The sequence below is a fragment of the Ostrinia furnacalis genome, unplaced genomic scaffold (genome assembly GCF_004193835.3).
Source record: "Ostrinia furnacalis isolate ACB-3 unplaced genomic scaffold, ASM419383v2 OfSCF0940, whole genome shotgun sequence".
NCBI lineage: Eukaryota > Metazoa > Arthropoda > Insecta > Lepidoptera > Crambidae > Ostrinia > Ostrinia furnacalis.
Window position 1 is genome coordinate 1 of NW_021131179.1, and position 19,901 is coordinate 19,901.

Consider the following 19,901-nt stretch of genomic DNA (forward strand, 5'->3'; position numbering starts at 1 on the left):
GTGGATGAGAGTGGCGGAGGACAGAAGGCAATGGAAGGAGTTGGAGGAGGCCTTTGCCAATAGGCACACCGAAATCTTAGACATTTTGTGAATGTTTTTTTTAAGTGAAGAAAGTGTCAAATGTAAAATGTAAAAATGTTTCGGAAATAAAAGGCTTATTATTATTATTATATAAAATGTATTTTTGTTCATAACTTACTCTTGGAAGAATCTTCAATATTTGTTGCCGAAGTTTCATTTTCTAAAGGATCCGCAAACACAATGCTATCCACTCTGTAGTATTGAGGCTGTGGTTCATCTCCTATGCCTTTGAATGGCTAAAACATCAATAAAAAAGTTAATTTCGACTGGCTTCATGATGAATAAAAAAATATTAAAACTTGCAAAACATAATAAAATCTCTTTAAATTTCAACGCCACATACAAAATAAAGTGTTTGAAAACATTAAACCAGATAAATCAAACTTTTCTTCAGTATTAATTAATAATTTTCTTGAAAGAAGAACACTAACATCACAAGGCTGCAGTTCACTATAGCATTTATCAGCACTATCTATGACTTCTATACTTAGATCTATACATTGAATAATACTACTAATATCTGATTGTTCCATATCAAATTACTTTATGCTTGTACTGTAATAATTTTATTCATAAAAATAATAAAATCTAATACGATCCGTACAAAACAATACGATTATTGACATTTTTGGCAAAAAAACTGAACAGGAACAGACGGTCGGTCGATGAGTGACTTTGACAAGTATACTTTTTTTGTGGATAATGTTGCATCATAAAAAATAAAATTCCCTCCACTTATTGATAAAAAAAGAAAAAAATATTAATTTGATACCAAAAATAGAACGATACCATTTCATATAGATTCCTCTCGCCACTTCTTCTCATTCATTGATTATTTATTACGCGTTATCGCAACTTTATACTTATCAACGACCAAAGCAAAGGTGTAATGTAAGTAAGATACCTTTGTTTGCTTTGGTTATTACGATTCTGGATTTCTGGCTCACTGCGCGCGCAATCCCCAGTCATGTGGCGGTGCATATTAATAATAATTATAGCTAATTGATGCCAATAAAACGTTTCTAAAATGTACAAAAGTCCACTCATTTGCGTAGAGTTGAAAAATAGGGCAACATATTAAAAAACCACCCTGTTTCCCATTGGTTCGTTCATAAATGGTTGTACCATTTGATTGGTTACTAGAAAATTTGACTATCTCATGATTGGCTATTTGTTTTTTTATTATTTGATGAATGCGTTTAATTAATGCACCTTAAAAAATATGTCCATGAATAAGTTTAAAATGTTATTTAGTTTAGTTTTATATAAATTTCCTTAAAATATACATGAAAGGTAATATTTAATATTATTTTATATACTCCTTTTGTATAAATTTTCAATCTCCAACATTTTTACGCGTTGTTGATTTTTGTTTGTACTAGTTGTCTTGTCAAATAACAAAACGCTATTTGCTATTCTTTCGTTCGTTTCGGTAGAATGTGCGTTTGCTCGAATTTATAATTATTTCCTTGATTGCATTATTTATTTTGCACGCCTGCGTTGGAAACTTCCACTAAAGTGCTGAGATTGTGATTCTCTGTCACTTGCCAGGGCACCATCATTATTTTTAATTTGTTGCCACAATGGTCGTGATATCGTCAAATTTTACTGCGCCGGTTGATGGGATCCTCTTCCAAACACCATCAACCAAACTCCTCGTGAATAACCAAGAGCTGGGCACAGCTACTTTGTACATTACAGAACAGTAAGTCGCCTATTTATTTAAAGTATATTCTAAATCCCGGAAGCTTTAGCACGTGCATGTTCAAGGTATTCGAAGGTGATACAAATTCCATAATAACGATCATGATATAAAAATATTATCTGCAGTTAGGTAGTTGTAGTTACTTATTTTCGCACACAACAGTTAATTTATCAAAGACTATTTGGTATGTTAAAATCTTGCAGGTAAATTAGTATTATAATAAAGTGTATTTTATGCCAGTATGCTTCCAGCATGTTAATATAGGGAGCCATGGCTTTCATTTATGTTAACAATGTTCCTTCTACTTTTTCTACTTTGTATCTAAAAATCCTTTACTCAACAACTTTAATTCTATTTTACAACTATAAAAATGCCATTTCAGCAATGTAGTCTGGGGTGGAGGTGTTAGGCCGACCGGAGGCCCCGCACCGTCTATCAACCTGCTGTATCCGAGCATATCGCTCCACGCTATACAGAGAGATCCGTCGCCTGCTCTATACATGGTGCTCAATTACGAACTGAGGTATGCGGTTATGGAAAATATTTAATGCTGTCTAATAAGGCTGAGTTGTACGAACTTACTCTAAACGTAACTTTATAACGCAACGTAACACAATAATATACCAGTGTTTTTTGTATGGAGTTTGACAGATTTCTGATTTTGTTAAAGTTAAAGTAAGATTTTCGTATCTTTATTGTGGAAAGTTAGGAATTGTAGTGTTACAAGAATTACTCTACAAAGCTTTATCTTTGTTAGAATATTTATTTACTTTTAACAGCTGGATATTAATTACACTGGTCAACAAAATTTTAACTTTATCGTGCCACACGGACTTTTGTGATATTTTTTACTTTAATTGGTGATTGTAAGAAAAAATAAACAGTTAAAAAAAATTGCTAGACAAGGATTTTATTATATTGAATAATTTAAAATATTAAGAAAAAACACAGATCTCGTATATCAAAATCTTATTTTTTTATAAATGACTTAATAATCTAAGATTTTCTTGATATATTTAGCTTCTGGTTGGTCCCTTTTAATTGTCCAGCAGTAATCTGCGAACATAATTGGGCTCCATAATGCCCTGGTAAAAAGAGTTAGGATCATTATTACACTTCCTCGACATGTTCACAGGGTTAATAAATCCAAAAAAGTGTTCAAATTCAACGACAATTTTTTTTATAACGATTTACTTGTAAGCGTTTCTGTTAATTTACTGCCGTAGTGCTAGTTATGAGTATTACCGTATCACAACAAAGATGAGGCTTATTGACATATGACAACTGTGTTTTAATAATGAGGGTAGATTGATAAAACAAAATTAGCTATCAAAGTTCGTGTGGCAAAACCAGTGTTGACCAGTGTTATTATTTATCATTTAACTGCTTTCCAAACAATAAATTAACTAATGATATTGATTGTTGTAGGTTACCAGAACTTGCACAGGCAGGAACCGGTGATGCAAACGATGATGACGATGACTTTGATGCTGAGGACCAGCCAATCACACAACTTCGGTAACTATTTAAAATATTTTGTAGCTGTTTTTTATATTATGTTTTCCATGAATAATTTTAAATAAGAATACAATTTACGAGAATTACGAGTTTATTTTAAGAGTTTATTATTAAAAAAAAATACACTTCTAATATTGTGTGTCTGGCATAAATTTAGTATGGAAGCTGGAAACATTGAATTTTCGGACAGCTCCAGTTTATTCTGTAACCTATTATGGGTACTGTTTGAAAGAGTTCATGAAGCACTTTCAGGATCTGTAACCAGTTTTTGAATATCTTGTATAGTCTCAGAATAATATAAGTACTACGTACAGAAGTTTTACTTCGCGAAGGTATTTAAAAAATTTATGCTCAATGTCATTAACAATATGGTGTAATTTAGCCTGTCTCAAGAGTCAAGCACCATTTTGTTGCCAAACGTCAGTGATCGGCACTGCGCCGAAGCTATAGGGCTGACTTCGGTAAAATGATGTGACGTGAGGTGCCAAACTGCGGAAAATGGCGGAGGAAATACATGATTTAGCATGAATTATCATGAATAATATTAACTACTTATTTACCTCTCAGTGTCTTGAGGCAACTTAAAAAAGTACATTCTGTGTTTTTATTATTATTTAGGCAGTTAAATACTGCACAGTATTTAGTACACCATTTTCTTTATTTTCTTCCATCATACACAAGAATATGCGTGCGTGAGTCAATGTTCGCTCGTATGTGAGGCCTTGTGGAATAGTATCCTGTAGGTGGGCCATCGTGCGTGTTTTGTTTGCGATGTAAACTTGCGGAGATGAACAGGCCTGGTATAGTTTAGAAATAATCGAGTGAGATCACTTATCGTTTCCACCCTGTATAACCTGTCTTCTCTCGTACTCCTGTAGCTTTGTGCCAAGCAGCGAGCACGACTTGCAGCCGATGTATGCGGCCATGAGCCAAGGCCAGGCGCTGCACCCCGACCCGGCCGACGTGGACGATGACGACCCTTATATGGACGGGGAGGACTTTGACGATGGTGAGGAATCTTATCAAATCGCTTGCATCAAAATCATAAATATTTTTATTGAGCCATCCATTATTCTTACTAACTTAACTAATCAACAAAAACATAACTTATCAGTAAGTACATTGTTTGTTTACACATAGTTTTACATAAATAATAACAATTTGTAAAAGATCTGTGTGATATTGTGTTATTTGCTGATGACACATCTCTCATTTTCAAAGTTGATAGAGGTAATGTAAATTTTGACGATATTAATAACACACTCTCACAGGTTCTACATTGGTTCACTGTTAACANCTTAGTAGGTAACAATTATTTTGTCTTTAAACATAAAATAAAATTGGAAATATTAAAAAAAACACTTATAAAAAATATTTTGTCGTGTAACAAAAAATAAAATCAAACACAAAAACGGTTATTTTGTCCTCAAACTCGAACTGAAATTGGGAAATTATAAAAAAAAAACTTATAAAAAATCAATCATTTTGTCCTCTAACCTTGAGATTTAATTATGCTGTACCTACTTATCTAACAATTTTATTATACTTTGTATTCTTTGATTTGTCCATTCTAATTTTTTACTATTTTCATTATGCACACTGTAATACATATTTTTGTAACTCTATGGTAAATTCGTTCGGATTAACAATACCTGTTTTTTCAGAGGTATTTTGTTGACCAGGCTCAATATCCGACATGGCAAATAGTATTCAATGAGATCACTTAAGTTCACACGCATACAAATATTAAAACACGAAAAATTTATGTAATTTACGTTATGTTCGGAAACTAGCACTTCGCATTCGTTGGTTTATCACAGTTTTTTTTACGTCCACAATAATTTTACATAACTAATTCTATACATAGATATGTTATTTTTAACACGAAATTAATTTATAATCACAAAAACACATAGTTTACATTTAACAACAAACCAAATAACAAACAAATATGGCGAGTGCCGGGGCGGCGGGGGGCACATAACGTTCAACCAATCAGCGCCTGAGATCACAATTTGACCGCTTCCCATCGATAGATTACAATAAAGCGAAAAATAATGCATTAAATTGCAATCATATGTTACGGTTCACAATTTTTCGACAGTTTACAATCTCACGAGATAGATTGTAATCAAACAATGTTTATAATCTTACGGTGACATATACATACTTAAATATATATATTTTTTTGTAAATACATACTTAATATACATATTTTACAAGTAAATACTTAAGTGTTAAAATTCAGTGTCTAAATACCAAAAGCGGCCCAAATATAAAAATGAAACAAAATTACAAAGCTTAAAAATTAAGCACAAAGACTCTAGGTGGAATATTACAAATCTTAAGTAAATTCATAAGTGTTAAAATTCAGTGTCTTTTATGCTAGTAGATATGCTTTTAGCATGTCAATCAATAGTTAGCCATGGCTATCATTCCTATAAGTTAACAATATTCTTTCTACTTTTTCTACTTTATATCGAAAAATCTTTTGATTATATTTTACAACTATAAAAATTGCCATTTCAGCAATGTAGTCTGGGGTGGAGGTGTAAGGCCGACCGGAGGCCCCGCACCGTCTATCAACCTGCTGTATCCGAGCATATCGCTCCACGCTATACAGAGAGATCCGTCGCCTGCTCTATACATGGTGCTCAATTACGAACTGAGGTATGTGGATATGGAAAATGTTTAATGCTATCTAATAAGGCTGAGTTGCACGAACTTACTCTAAACGTAACTTTATAACGCAACGTAACACAATAATATACCAGTGTTTTTTGTATAGAATTTGACAGATATCTGACTTTGTTAAAGTTAAAGTAAGATTTTCGTATCTTTCGAATTGTAGTGTTACAAGAATTACTCAACAAAGCTTTATCTTTGTTCGAATATTTATTTACTTTAACAGCCAGTAATGTATATTAGATTTTTCTTAATGATGGTTTGATATTATTACTAGCTTTCCGCCCGCGGCTTCGCCCGCGTGGAATTTTGTCTGTCACAGAAAAACTTTATCGCGCGCGTCCCTGTTTCAAAAACCGGGATAAAAACTATCCTATGTTCTTTCCCGGGACTCAAACTATCTCTATGCCAAATTTCATCAAAATCGGTTGCGAGGTTTAAGCGGGAAAGCGTAACAGACAGACAGACAGAGTTACTTTCGCATTTATAATATTAGTTGGGATAATCATTTAACTGGTTTCCAAACAATAAATTAACTAATGATATTGATTGTTGTAGGTTACCAGAACTGGCACAGGCAGGAAGCGGTGATGCCAACGATGATGACGATGACTTTGATGCTGAGGATCAGCCAATCACACAACTCCGGTAGGAATTAATTAAAGCATCTTATTTGTCTGTAAATATATTGATTAAAAGATGTTTTTTTGAATTTCCATATAAAATTACTCCATATCCAATAGCTGAGGGAAGAAATATCAATGCATTCAAATCTAAGCTACATTAAGTAAAATTTGACGGTTTTTAAATAGGGGCTTGGACGGATAAACCATTATTTGGTTTATTTGTCCAAGGATAGGAGGTCTGCTGGTCTATGATGATGGCGATGTAATCATCGTCGATTATAGACAACAAAATGATATGGTTTGTGATCAGAAATCGGTTCAAACCCATTTCATTTTGATGATAATTAAGTCAATCTATTGTGCCATATTGTATTCTAGGCTAGCTTATAACCTGTTTTCTCCCATCACCTTTTGTGAGCAGTGTTTTCTTTGTAACAATTTAATTACGTAATAAGAGATTAAACCTGTGTAATTAAAATAAAATAAATTAATCTCCCAGCTTCGTGCCGAGCAGCGAGCACGACTTGCAGCCGATGTATGCGGCCATGAGCCAAGGGCAGGCGCTGCACCCCGACCCGGCCGACGTGGACGACGACGACCCTTATATGGACGGGGAGGACTTTGACGATGGTGAGGACCGCATTAGTCACCAACCCCTACTCTTCCCGCGGGTGTCGTAAGAGGCGACTTAGGGACTACACATCAAACAGAGAACGGGCAGCAGCGCTCTCTGACAAACATCAATCTTTTAAACTGCGATCTCCAACCCGCCTGCCAAGCGTGGGGATTATGGCAAAACCCTCCACTATAGTGGAGGAGGCTCATAGTCCAGCAGTGGACTGTAAAGGGCTGTTGATGAGCACCGCATTACTTTTTTAGGATAAACAAATCTTCATAAGTATGTTACTGTTGCACACTTTCTAAAATCAGTTCAGTAAATTGTGAACATTCGTCGTTTCAGCCAAATGACGTACACTGCTGGACAAAGGCCTCCTCCAAGGTTTTCCACAATGCACGGTCTTGCGCTGCCCGCATCCAGGCTCTTCCCGCGACCTTTACGAGATCGTCGGTCCACCTAGCTAGTAGGAGGCCTGCCCACGCAAGAATCCAACTCGGCTGGGCAGCGTTCGGGAAGCTACGCAATATACTCACGTCCGCAATACCACAGTGTCTCAAGACAAAAGTCTTCGAGCAGTGTGTGTTGCCAGTGTTGATTTATGGATCTGAAACGTGGTCGCTTACTATGGGCACGGTAATACTATCTATACAGTATTCCAACTCGGCCATTTTTTTGAAAAAAATGTCAACAGCCCCGCGGTACGTCACGGTATGACAACATGCGATAGGGCTGCTTACCTACAGTACCCATTCTAATAAAATTACATCTGTCTACTTAGAATTTCTATCTAGTTTTGTGGTTGTAATTTTTTTTTATTTAGACAAACAAAATACTTTGTGAATGGAATAGGATAAAAATGCGTGTTGTTTTGTGATTAGTAGATTTAATTTAAAAAAATATACTAAAATAATTTTGAATCTACTAATCATAATGAGTACTTAATGACCTGTTACTTTAATTTCAGGCGGGCGAAATCGTTGGCAAAAGCTGGTTTTATACTATTGTATAAATTTTCATTTCAAATCAAACTGACTGAAAATGACAATTTCTGACAGTTAGTGACTAGTTTTTGACAAAGATCGTAAATGACGGTCAGTCAAATTCAATCACCTTAGTCATTTTCAACACTAGGCCATCGACGTCCGTTCGGCACATTCGCGACACCCCTAACTTTTGGATTTCGACCACGTCCCGAGATTTGAAATTCGAAGGAAAGCTCGCGTTTCGTCGGTTTATATGAAGTTACAATACTGTATGATATTATTACCGTGCTATGGGCCTCATAAGAAGGCTCAAGGTCACCCAAAGGGCGATGGAGCGGGCCATGCTTGGAGTTTCCCTGCGTGATCGAATCAGAAATGAGGAGATCCGCAGGAGAACCAAAGTGACCGACATAGCTCGCAGAATTGTGAACATTCAACCAAAGAAATCTTCTGCTTTAAAGATGTTTAATTAACTAACGCTTAATATTCCTCAGCTGGTGACGAGGAGTTCGAGGACGCGGAAGAAGAGGACTTGGCGGAGGACGAGGCGGCCGCGCGCCTGCGACAACTTAGAGTCGACTCCAACGGCGCCAACCACGTCGGTAAGTACCGCAAGGACAAGTCACTAGGGATGAAACGATACGAGTTTACAATGTTTCAACTCATGTTGTTTGTTTCCTAAATAAAGAAAAAAAAAAGTTTTTGTAATACTTCCCAAAAACAAAACAAGACTCTTTTACATAATTCTTAGGATTTTGTGCTTATTAATAAAGAAAACCAATAGTTGTTACGGTTTTTACTCAACATTTTCCAAAAACGATTCGATACGAGTAAGCATCGATACTATTCAATCGATAATGAGTAAGTATCGATACTTGCGGACTGATACTGTATCGAGTAAAAGTATCGATACCTCAATAGTATCTTGTTTCATCCCTAAAAGTCACTGATTTTAATTAATTAATTGATTTTAAAAGTCACTTAGTATAGATTGACAACTCAAGCTACGCCGCTCCTGTGTATATTTAGTGCGAGTTTACATTAAACGACATCGCTAGCGACTGCGTAAAAAATTACATGAAATATACGCCAGATTAGTGTCCCTAACGGATACTTTCAAAAATTAAAATCTTCAGATTTTTATGACACTAGCAATGATGTTTATTCTAAACTCGCATTAAGCACATTGACCAAATTAGGTGAAGCTTAACAACATGTCTCATGCAGAAAATGATGTAAAAACTGATTTTATTTTCGTTCGTTCATTCGTTTCAGCCAAATGTCATCCACTGCTGGACAAAGGCCTCCCCCAAGGATTTCCACAACGAACGGTCCTACGCTGCCTGTATCCAAGCTCTTCCTGTGACCTTCACAAGATCGTCGGTCCACCTAGTGGGAGGCCTGCCCACTCGAGTACTTTTGATTTTGTTTTAACGGCTTGAGTCCCAGACGGCATTCATTAATGTCATAACAATTGATTATCTATTGTGTCTAGATTCGCGGGCCTTGAAGGATTAATTAATAGCTATAAATCAGAAGAATTAAAATATCAATCTGTAACTATACCTATGTTTATTATTTCGGATATCTGGTATCCATAGTATTAGTACCTTTGCTTAGTTTGATGGCGCATTGTGTAATGTCAAAATTATTTATCGTTTCCCCAGACGGTGAGGACGCCGAAATTGAGGAGGAGTGATACGACGTCAACCGCAACCTCCTATGCGGCCTGTAGACCTGCTGGAACCGAAGCCTCACAATCCGGTACTAATTCAACTAAAGTCCGGTCGCCGAGCATGTAGAATTTCGTCCAATGACCCCAAGCTACCCATCCTTATCGCTCGCGCGTAATTACATTGCTGTCGCGACTGTGCGACGGGCGCCCGCAGGGAGTGTGTGTGTGTGGTAGCTTGGGGTCATTGGACGAAATTCTACGTACTCGGCGACCGGACTTTAGTATACTTTGGTCTATTCCACTTTGATCACCTAGATTTAATAACCCTTGGATAAGAAGTCCTTCCATCACCGAGGAACCAGACGCAGGTTAGCGTACCATCCCTACATTGTCGACATTCCACCAGCTCGCACTAAGCGCTTCGATGACTCTTTTATAATGTAGTCACTAGGACTGGAATTCACTGCCTTCTGCTGTCTTTCCTGAACACTATTATCCGGGCCTTTTCAGCCCTGACCCTTACAGGGCAATTATGTACCATCCTAGACTGCATCTCACTTAACACCAGATGCGATTGTGGTCAAATACCTGCCTTGTTATACATAAAAAAGACCATTTTGATCACCGAGGTGATATTATCCATAGGTGATCAAGGGACACCAGTGTCGCCTGGAATCTGCTTTGCATCACCTGGGTGATCCAATCCAGGTGATGAAAGTGGAATAGACCTATACTTTATTTATGTACACAAGTTTTTTGACGCCATTTTGACTTAGACACTCCGCAGAAAACGGATTTAGTCGGCCGATAGTTTGGTCGGGTAATCAGTATGAACATGTATGGAAGTGCGCACATTACACCGATTTGGGATCGGCCGATTCTTCATAAAAATTGGAAGTCGACCAAACTATTGGCCGACTTGCGGGGGGTCTTATTTTACTCAGAAGTATTGATGGTATTTTTAAATTAATGTTACTGACTAGAGGAATGAAAACACAAAAGACAGTAAACTACACATTGGCTTGAGGCAGTGCTTTTAACTTTCTCATATTGTTTATTTTTAAATCAAATCCTCTCTATCGCCTATTTTCACTAAATTAAATTGTTTACATATAGTATTAGACCTCTTGAATATGACCAAAGAATCTATGTTAATAGATACAGAAAAAACACTGGGCAAAAAACTCGGTCGGTACATACCTACTTTCAAATGAAGTTTTTATAAAAGTTTTTGTTTCAAGCTTCTAATATTGTTTTGTCATTTGTATCCAAACAATCTTTCCTAATATTAGGCAAATATCGATAAAGGTATGTAGGCACCTAGGCACGCTGTGTGAACATACTTTATGGGGCTATACAATATTTTTGTTATTCTCATGGTTTTTCGTTTTTCTGTATACCTAATTGATTTAAAGTTAGCTATCTCGAATGATGTCAATTTAGTAAATGAATAAAGTTTGTGAATAATCTAAACAGCATGTTGATACTGATAATTAATTATACTACTATAGTTATTAATAAACACACTTTGTACTCAATGAATATACTTTTTAAACAATATTTTTGACTACAAATTTTTTCGTGGATTGTTATCTATTAAACACATTTTAAAGAATTATTATCAGTCTAATAAGTTACTACATACGCACAAAATATATCAAAATTGTTATTTACCTATGATTATTTTACACAATTTAATTATAGATTAACTAACAATAAGTAATAGTTAATATTAGTACAACCGGATTTTAATCAGCTTCTAAAAAAAGGTTGATTCTACGCCACATTATACATTATGGACATCCCACATTTTTTTCGTTAATAATTGAACATTCTGTTTCTTTACTATCTCTTTGTTCAACTAATCCTTGACCAATACCTACCGTTTAGTACACAAGCAAGTTCCGAATCTTCTTAATAATACTTACCTGTATACATACTAAAAAATAACTAAAAATATAGGATAATGTTAAGTACCGACTATCTTAGTTGTTATTTTTATTTTACTTCTTTTTTCATTGCACAGAAGCTTACTTTGCATTTTGAATCTCCACAATAGTGTCAAAATCTCTCATCATGGCAAATGTTATTTTTGCTAAGATTTAAAAATTGCTATTATAAAACGCCGTTCAAAATTGTTTTTTCATTGCAATTTTTAGACATTTCTTGAATTCATAAGGTTGAATGTGTTTTGTGTGTTGTTTTATAATACAGATCGGTACCTTATGTATTTGTTAGGACTTAGGATCATAATTATGAACACGCTGTATACCTAAAATAATTCTAGTTAAGTCCACTTAATGTCATCGATGTTAGTGTTTGTATAAAATTAAATGTTGTGGTTATGTTGCTGAGTTGACAGTTTTGTTCTGCATAAATAAGTTAATATTCGAGCATTCAAAATAACAACAGTGTTTGTTACTCTTGAAAAATTGGATGTGTTGAATGTGCTTATAAAATGTGTAACATTCCGAGAATATTGTTGTTTTTTTGGGTAAATGTTATAAAAATGAAATGTGATTTGTGACTGATAGTGCCGTATACTGAAATTGTATTACCTAACGCCCGCTACTTTGAATGGTCAGTTGTCAATATTCTACAGTTAATGTGTATTCAATTTACCCATAAATATTTCAGACTTTTTGATCAAATCATTATGAGGAGGTCCTTAGGAGAACCAAAGTAACCGAAATAGTAGCCCGCAGAATTGCCAAACAAGTGGCAGTGGGTGGGGCTCATAGCTCGTAGAAGGAAAAGCACAAAATATTAAAACAAAACGTCGTAATTTTCAAAGATTTCTACAGTCAGCATCAAATAGTTTATGACACCCAAAGTGGCCAAAAAGTTACAGCTCAAAGACGTGTTGCCAACTTTTTGGCTACCCAGTGCTTCAAATACGCACCATTGAAGCCATTAAACAGAATAATATTATAGTGCTTTGGGTGTCATGAACTATTTTACGCTGACTATACTTACTGACCTCTGAATCAAAGCAACGGGCGGTAACAATTAAAGATTGTCCGTATATTTTGTACTTTGATGTATGTATATTGACGATATTTTTGTAATAATTTTGCGATATAAACATTACAAAATTGCATCGTTATGAAGTTTCAAAGCTAGTACATAATTTACTAGATGACTAGTCATAATAAATGCTTCTTTTTGCAATGGCTGTATAATAAAGAATATTTTTCACCTGGTAAGAAACATTCAGGATGTCATTTATTTTATATCCTATTGATGGATGCTCAAAAGCCTGTAACTAGCATAGAATTTGTATGATGTGTAGATTCTGCAACTTTAATAAATAAACCATATCAATATGTGACTTGTGCCTTTTAATTTTATGTTTAAATTATACCTTTGTAGCAACACTTGATAGAGTAATTGTGCGTATGTCGCACTGAAAATTGCGTTTATGAAGCTAGTTCAGGATATATTTTGATTAGAAAGTGGACTGTATCAGGTTATGTAATGGAAAATTGATGACGACAGTCCTCGCAAATAACAATAAACAGGTAAAGATCGTTTCATCCACGAAGACGCGCCCCACCTTTCTTCTGCTAATGTTTGAGTGTTATCGGTACACGCTAAACCATCCATGAGTGCACACGCACACTACAATAATGCCGCTCGGATCAAACTCCCCGCACCCCGCGCTTCCCTCGGCCAAAAATTGGTGGGGCGGGTCTTCGTGGATGAAACGATCTATAACAACTGTCTACAGTATTTTTGCGCACGGGTTATGCATAGCTTATTTTTATTGCTTTATAACCTAGAAACATGCTAGAAACAAGAATAACAACAAAAAATTGTTCTGATTTTGCTTTTATNTCTCTTCTCTAAATATAATGAGACCGCTCGGACACCGAGCCCACAGCGTGGTAGGGGTGGGGTTGCCCGCTCTTTTGTTTTTTAATACTACTACGCTGAATATTGTGTGCGGATTGGGTTGTCGTACAGGGGTACTACATGGTAAAATAAATCTCTTCGGCGAAAACAGGATAATTTAGATCGAACTTCACTTGGTAAGTTCGTTTGATCATTCAATTATGAAACGCCGTTCAAAATGTTTGTTTCATTGCAATTTTTAGATTAACATTCTTGAATGCATAAGGTTGAATGTATGCGTTTTGTGTGTTGTTTTATAATACAGATCGGTACCTTATGTATTTGTTAGGACTTAGGATCTTATGAACACGCTGTATACCTAAAATAGTTCTAGATAAGTCCACTTAATGTCATCGATGTTAGTGTTTGTATAAAATTAAATGTTGTGGTTATGTTGCTGAGTTGACAGTTTTATTCTGCATAAATAAGTTAATATTCGAGCATTCAAAATAACAACATTGTTTGTTACTCTTGAAAAATTGGATGTGTTGAATGTGCTTTTAAAATGTATAACATTCCAAGAAAATTGTTAGATTTTTGGGTAAATTTTATAAAAATGAAATAGTGACTTTGATAGTGCCGTATACTGAAATTATACCTACTTGACGCCCGCTGCTTTGAATGGTCAATATTCAACAGTTATTGTGTATTCAATTTGTCCATAAATATTTCGGACTTTTTGATCAAAGATCTGTAGGAATCAAGGTAACCAGAAAGCAGAATTGCCAAACAATTGGCAGGGGCTGGGGCTCATAACTCGCAGAATGATAGGCCTAAAGTATAACAACTTTACAAAAATTTCTGCAGGTACAGTCAGTGTCAAAATAAATTAGTTCGTGACACTCTTTTCTTTCTTCTTCTTTTATTTTGGCGACGGCTTGGTTAAAGTGGCCAAAAAGTTGACAGCTCTAAGGCCCAGTTTTTTGATTCGTAGTTAAAATAATCAATAGTCAAATTTGACAAATGTCAAATGACAAGTGGTTAAATATCAGAAAAAAATGTTTTTCTAACGATGAATATAGTTCCAAAATACTGGACTGTCCTGTCGATGACATTGACAGTGGGGCGCCACCGTCAATACCGGATCGCTGGTTCAGATTTTTGCCATGTTGGAAACCATATAGTTGAACGATGGTAGCGCCCCCCTGTCATTGAGTTTGGCGGGACAGTTCAGCGTGGGTCATCTATAGCTTGACTTTTAATACATTTTTAACTATTAGTTTACATTTTGTTAATATTTAACCTGTAGTAGCAAAATTTAACAATTTGTTATTTTAACTATGAATAAAAAAACGGGGCCTAAGACGTGTTGCGTTCTTTTTGTGTTTCAAATACGCACCATTGATGCCATTAAACAGAATAATATTATAGTACTTTAGGTGTTACGAACGCTGACTGTACTGACCTCTGAATCAAAGCAGCGGGCGTTAACGGTTAAAGATTGTCCGTATATTTTGTACTTTGATGTATGTATATTGACGATATTTTTGTAATAATTTTGCGATATAAACATTACAAAATTACATCGTTATGAAGTTTCAAAGCTAGTACATAACTTACTAGATGACTAGTCATAATAAATGCTTCTTTTTGCAATGGCTGTATAATAAAGAATATTTTTCACTTGGTAAGAAACATTTAGGATGTCATTTGTATCCGTTTGATGGACGCTCAAAAGCCTGTAACTAGCATAGAATTTGTATGTGTAGATTCTGCAACTTTAATAAATAAACCATATCAATATGTGACTTGGGCATTTTATTTCTTGAACAAATTATACCTACCACTGCTTCAGGACAAGTAAGCAACAAAGTAGTATTTATCACAATTATTTTATTAGAATATATCTCAACAAACCAACACTCTATTAGGTAACTGTGCGTGAATCGCACTGTTTTTTTTTAAATGACAATTTTTTTAATAGATGATAATAAATTGCGTCTATGAAGCTGGTTCAGGATATTTTGATTAGAAAGTGGACTGTTTAAGGTTTTTTAATGGAACATTGGTGACAGGGTAAATCAGTCATCACAATACAGATATAGGTGTAAAGATTGTTTCATCCATGAAGACGCGCCCCACCATTCTTCCGCTAATGTTTGAATGTTATGTGGTTTCGGTACACGCATCCATGAGTGCACACGCACACTACAATAATGACGCTCGGATTCGTTTCAGCCAAATGACGTCCACTGCTGGACAAAGGCCTCCCCCAAGGTTTTCCACAATGCACGGTCCTGCGCTGCCCGCATCCAGGCTCTTCCCGCGACCTTTACGAGATCGTCGGTCCACCTAGTAGGAGGCCTGCCCACGCTACGTCGCTCGGATTGCTCTAATCAAACTCCCCGCGCTTCCCTCGACCAAAAATTAGTGGGGCGCGTCTTCGTGGATGAAACGATCTATAATCTGAGTTTCACTTACCTTAAAGTCGACCCTAGCCACGGTGGGGCACTGCCTGAGTATCCTAAGAGCTGATGCTGATACGGAGCACGGCTACACACACGAACAATAGCAGAAAACACGGTCTTCCTAAGGAGTGACGTCACTCGTAGACTCGCAGAGCGCGCGACACGGGTGTGCGCATTGAGCGTCGCCGGGCAACTGATGCTTGCGACCATTGAATGGCGGTAGGTTAATAAAGTTGGCGAAGCAAATATGCGACTACCCGCTAATATTTTTATAAGGGCTAAACAGTTATTATTAGTCGTGACAGTTTTAGTTTCGTGATCGTTTCTTTACGTCTCTTTTACAGTTCTTGCGAAGTTAAATCTGTTACTTTATCTTGGGGTCTGTGCAGTAAGAAATAAAACGCAAATATTACACTACTATTTTATTAGGAAAACACAATACATTATACTTCATCTTTATTAACAATCAAGAATATAGCGTCGTGTGAAAGAACTTGTACTTTTGTACTCCGATAGAATCATGCGAGAAAACTTTCTATAAAATAAAAATAAAACGTGTCAACAAAATGTTTGCTTAACTATAACGCTATGAATACTTATGAAAACTAATTTCCCAAATGTTGTTTGTTTTGTACCAGTCCGGGCTGACATGCACGCAACACTCAACGTTTCACTTATATTATTTATTCTAGCAACCACATCTAACGACTACTATGCGTAGTCTCGATAAATTACATTGTGTGTAATCTAAAATCGCGTAATCTACTTACTGTTGTGAATAGAGCAGATTTGATAGAACAGGGGAAACTCTGAACGGTTAAAAATGACTGATTTATAACATTTCATCCAAGACAGAGAATACTATGTATTTTAATTTTTATCTCACTAAAGTCCGGTCGCCGAGCACGTAGAATTTCGTCTAATGACCCCGAGCTACCCATCCTTATCGCTCGCGCGTAATTATATTACTGTCACGCTCGCACACACACTGCGGCCGTCCGTCGTACAGTTGCAACAGCAATATAATTACGCGCGAGCGATAAAGATGGGTAGCTCGGGGTCATTAGACGAAATTCTACGTGCTCGGCAACGTGACTATAGTTGGCGCCACTGGCGAGTTAGGTCTTGTCACTATCATAACATCGACAGTGGCGCCAATTGGTTTGTTGTTTTATCTGTAAGGGGGCAATTTGGCGCCACTAGCGAGTAGGGTATAGCTCGATAATGGCGCCAACTAGATATAAGACTTGTATCTGGATATTAATTTGAATTCTATATTATGTATAACGGGATAAAATGTCTATTTCCTTATATTAACCTGTCCTAAGCAAATTCAGCTCTTAATCGTGAAACAAATCATTTTTGTTTCCTCACAGAATTGAGACTGTTTTACAAATGCAAAGTGCAGTTAATTTTAATCAATCGTGCCTTCATTTTAATTTGATTTTGACAGTCTTTAAATAAGTTTAACATACAGATATGTTCGATAACATTTTTGTTATAAATATATTTTTTCAAATATTGTCACAAATACAGGCGGATAAAGTAAGCACTTCTAATAGATTTAACTACTAGTAAATGGCTCCTAGTGAATATTAACGTGCTCACCAAAATTAACGAGTGAAGTGAACAAATTGAGCAATAACGCCTTATGTGACATCCGTAATGATATAAATGCGAATATAATGCGTCTGTTAGTTTTTAACGCTTACATTACTGAACCGATTTAGATAAAATTTGAGACCCAGGGACAAACAAACGACAGTTTTATCCAGGTTTTAGAAAGAGACAATATCTTATTCACAGAGGCAAAGCCACGGCCAAAAGCTAGTTACGTATAAATCGAATGTGATGTTTACATTGCACACGATTAAATATGTATTTTAATACACAACTCTCACAGTCTCAATTCCATTTGACACAATATCCATTCCCAAAAAGATTGGCAAAAAAATGTTAAAAACATTGAAATTGTGAATCGAACTTTGTATTAAATATCTTTATTATAACTATGTAATGTCATTTTAACTATTGAATATATTACTATTTATTTATAATTTGAAACATTAACATTTTTATGCCAACCGATGTTGATATTTATTAAAAACTTTAAGAGCTTATTCAAAATGACAAATCCACAAAATATAATGTAACTAATGTATATTATTAAATATATTACAGAGTTTGAAGCAAGGATTGTGAGTCAACTAGAGATGAGGGAATATATAAATAATATTAAATATTAATTAATAAACTTGGTAGTAAAAATTAGTGAAATTAAAATATAGGAAGATGCAGAATATTAATAACTTGTTTCCATTATTAATTAACATTAAATAATTATTTTTCTATTTATAATTTATGTATTATGTATAATTATTGTTAACTCGAATAGCATTGTATGTTGTGTGCACTTTTTATTGGAGCTGCAACAAGTTTTACTGTATAGCCTGCTTTAAAAGCTTTGTATGTTATGGTTGTATCCCTGTTTTGTGCACCAAATAAAATAAATAAAAATAAAAATAAGTTACAATATTTAGTTGTCAACACACTTGCTGATAAGTGGTTTTAGTTAGGTTCATAATTTAATTACGAACTCTTCCTTTTATATTGTTAGAAATATGTAGTACATATTCAATAATAACAGAACAATTTTGAAATATCAAAACTGATTATAATTTTTGGATCAGTAAAACAATAATTGAACTATAAAAAATCATTATTTATTATGTCGTCAAATTAACAAAAATTGGCTTCATAAATTCACAAATTAATATATTCAATTACGCAAAAAACACTATAATTTGTAACAAAAAGGAAATTAATTCAAAAATTGATACCGAATTATTTGAAATTGTAATTAAATGCAAAATTGTTTTTCGAATAGTGACGAAATTGGACAGCTTGTGATGTCACTAAAATATATAAATACGTTCTATTTACGCCATCGAGCCCCAAATAAAGAAAATAGACCAAATATGTTTTAGTTCAACTGTTTGTTGTTGAAATGATTTTGCTGAATGTACTTGTCGAATTTTAAAATTTAGTTTTTGATATGTTTCAATTATTTGTTATATTCAAGCAATCAAATAGGCATAGAAAGGTTCAGTTGTAATGTCTTGAAGAGGTTCTAAATTAACAACATACATAGATACAAAATAACGAAAGGATTATTAATAAAACCAAATTATTATTATACGAAATATATTTACGTAACAAAATGAAGTCATTTTCAAATACACAATTGGCGTACACCAACATTTATCATCAAGAATGTATCTGATCAATTAAATTAAATTACTGATTAAACCAAGTTCTATGCTACGTCCGGATGTGACAAGTGACAACCAAGAGCACCTGATGTTTATAGGTATAGCTTCACTTAATCAATGCCTGAGGTAGGAGCAGCACAGCGCTTTAAAGTAATAAAGTTGCCAGACGTCCCGATTTTTAAATCAAATTTAAATGTCCCGCGCGGGACAGGCTCGGTCCCGCTTTTCGGAGAGAGACACTCACTTCACCAGACTATTGTTTGAAACGCCATATTAATCTAAAGAATAAACTTTTTTTTTTCTTTTTTTATTCTAAAGACGAATTTAACGATAGAGGAAATCTGATTTAAAATATTATTTTTTTACTAAAATACATTTTCTATGGCTACTTTTGCTATCTATTGTCACGTAAACGTAATTTTAAGTCAAATATTT

General features: G+C 35.0%; 1 protein-coding gene across 6 annotated transcripts in view; it reads left to right on the forward strand.

Annotated features, from left to right (window-relative positions):
- Positions 1 to 1,464: 1,464 nt before the first annotated feature.
- Positions 1,465 to 19,901, forward strand: part of icln (chloride nucleotide-sensitive channel icln) — a 33,464-nt gene continuing 15,027 nt past the window's right edge. Inside the window, exons 1-6 of one of the 6 annotated variants that reach the window (XM_028301547.1) lie at positions 1,465 to 1,786; positions 2,169 to 2,309; positions 3,215 to 3,304; positions 4,183 to 4,313; positions 8,712 to 8,819; positions 9,885 to 9,986. In XM_028301547.1, the coding sequence (XP_028157348.1) occupies positions 1,665 to 1,786; positions 2,169 to 2,309; positions 3,215 to 3,304; positions 4,183 to 4,313; positions 8,712 to 8,819; positions 9,885 to 9,916 (624 nt within the window). In that variant the 5' untranslated portion in view covers positions 1,465 to 1,664 and the 3' untranslated portion in view covers positions 9,917 to 9,986. Of the gene's footprint in view, positions 1,787 to 2,168; positions 2,310 to 3,214; positions 3,305 to 4,182; positions 4,314 to 5,833; positions 5,975 to 6,547; positions 6,638 to 7,114; positions 7,246 to 8,711; positions 8,820 to 9,884; positions 9,987 to 19,901 lie in introns of those variants that run through there. The other 5 variants (XM_028301544.1, XM_028301546.1, XM_028301542.1 and 2 more) reach the window with 5 other exon arrangements.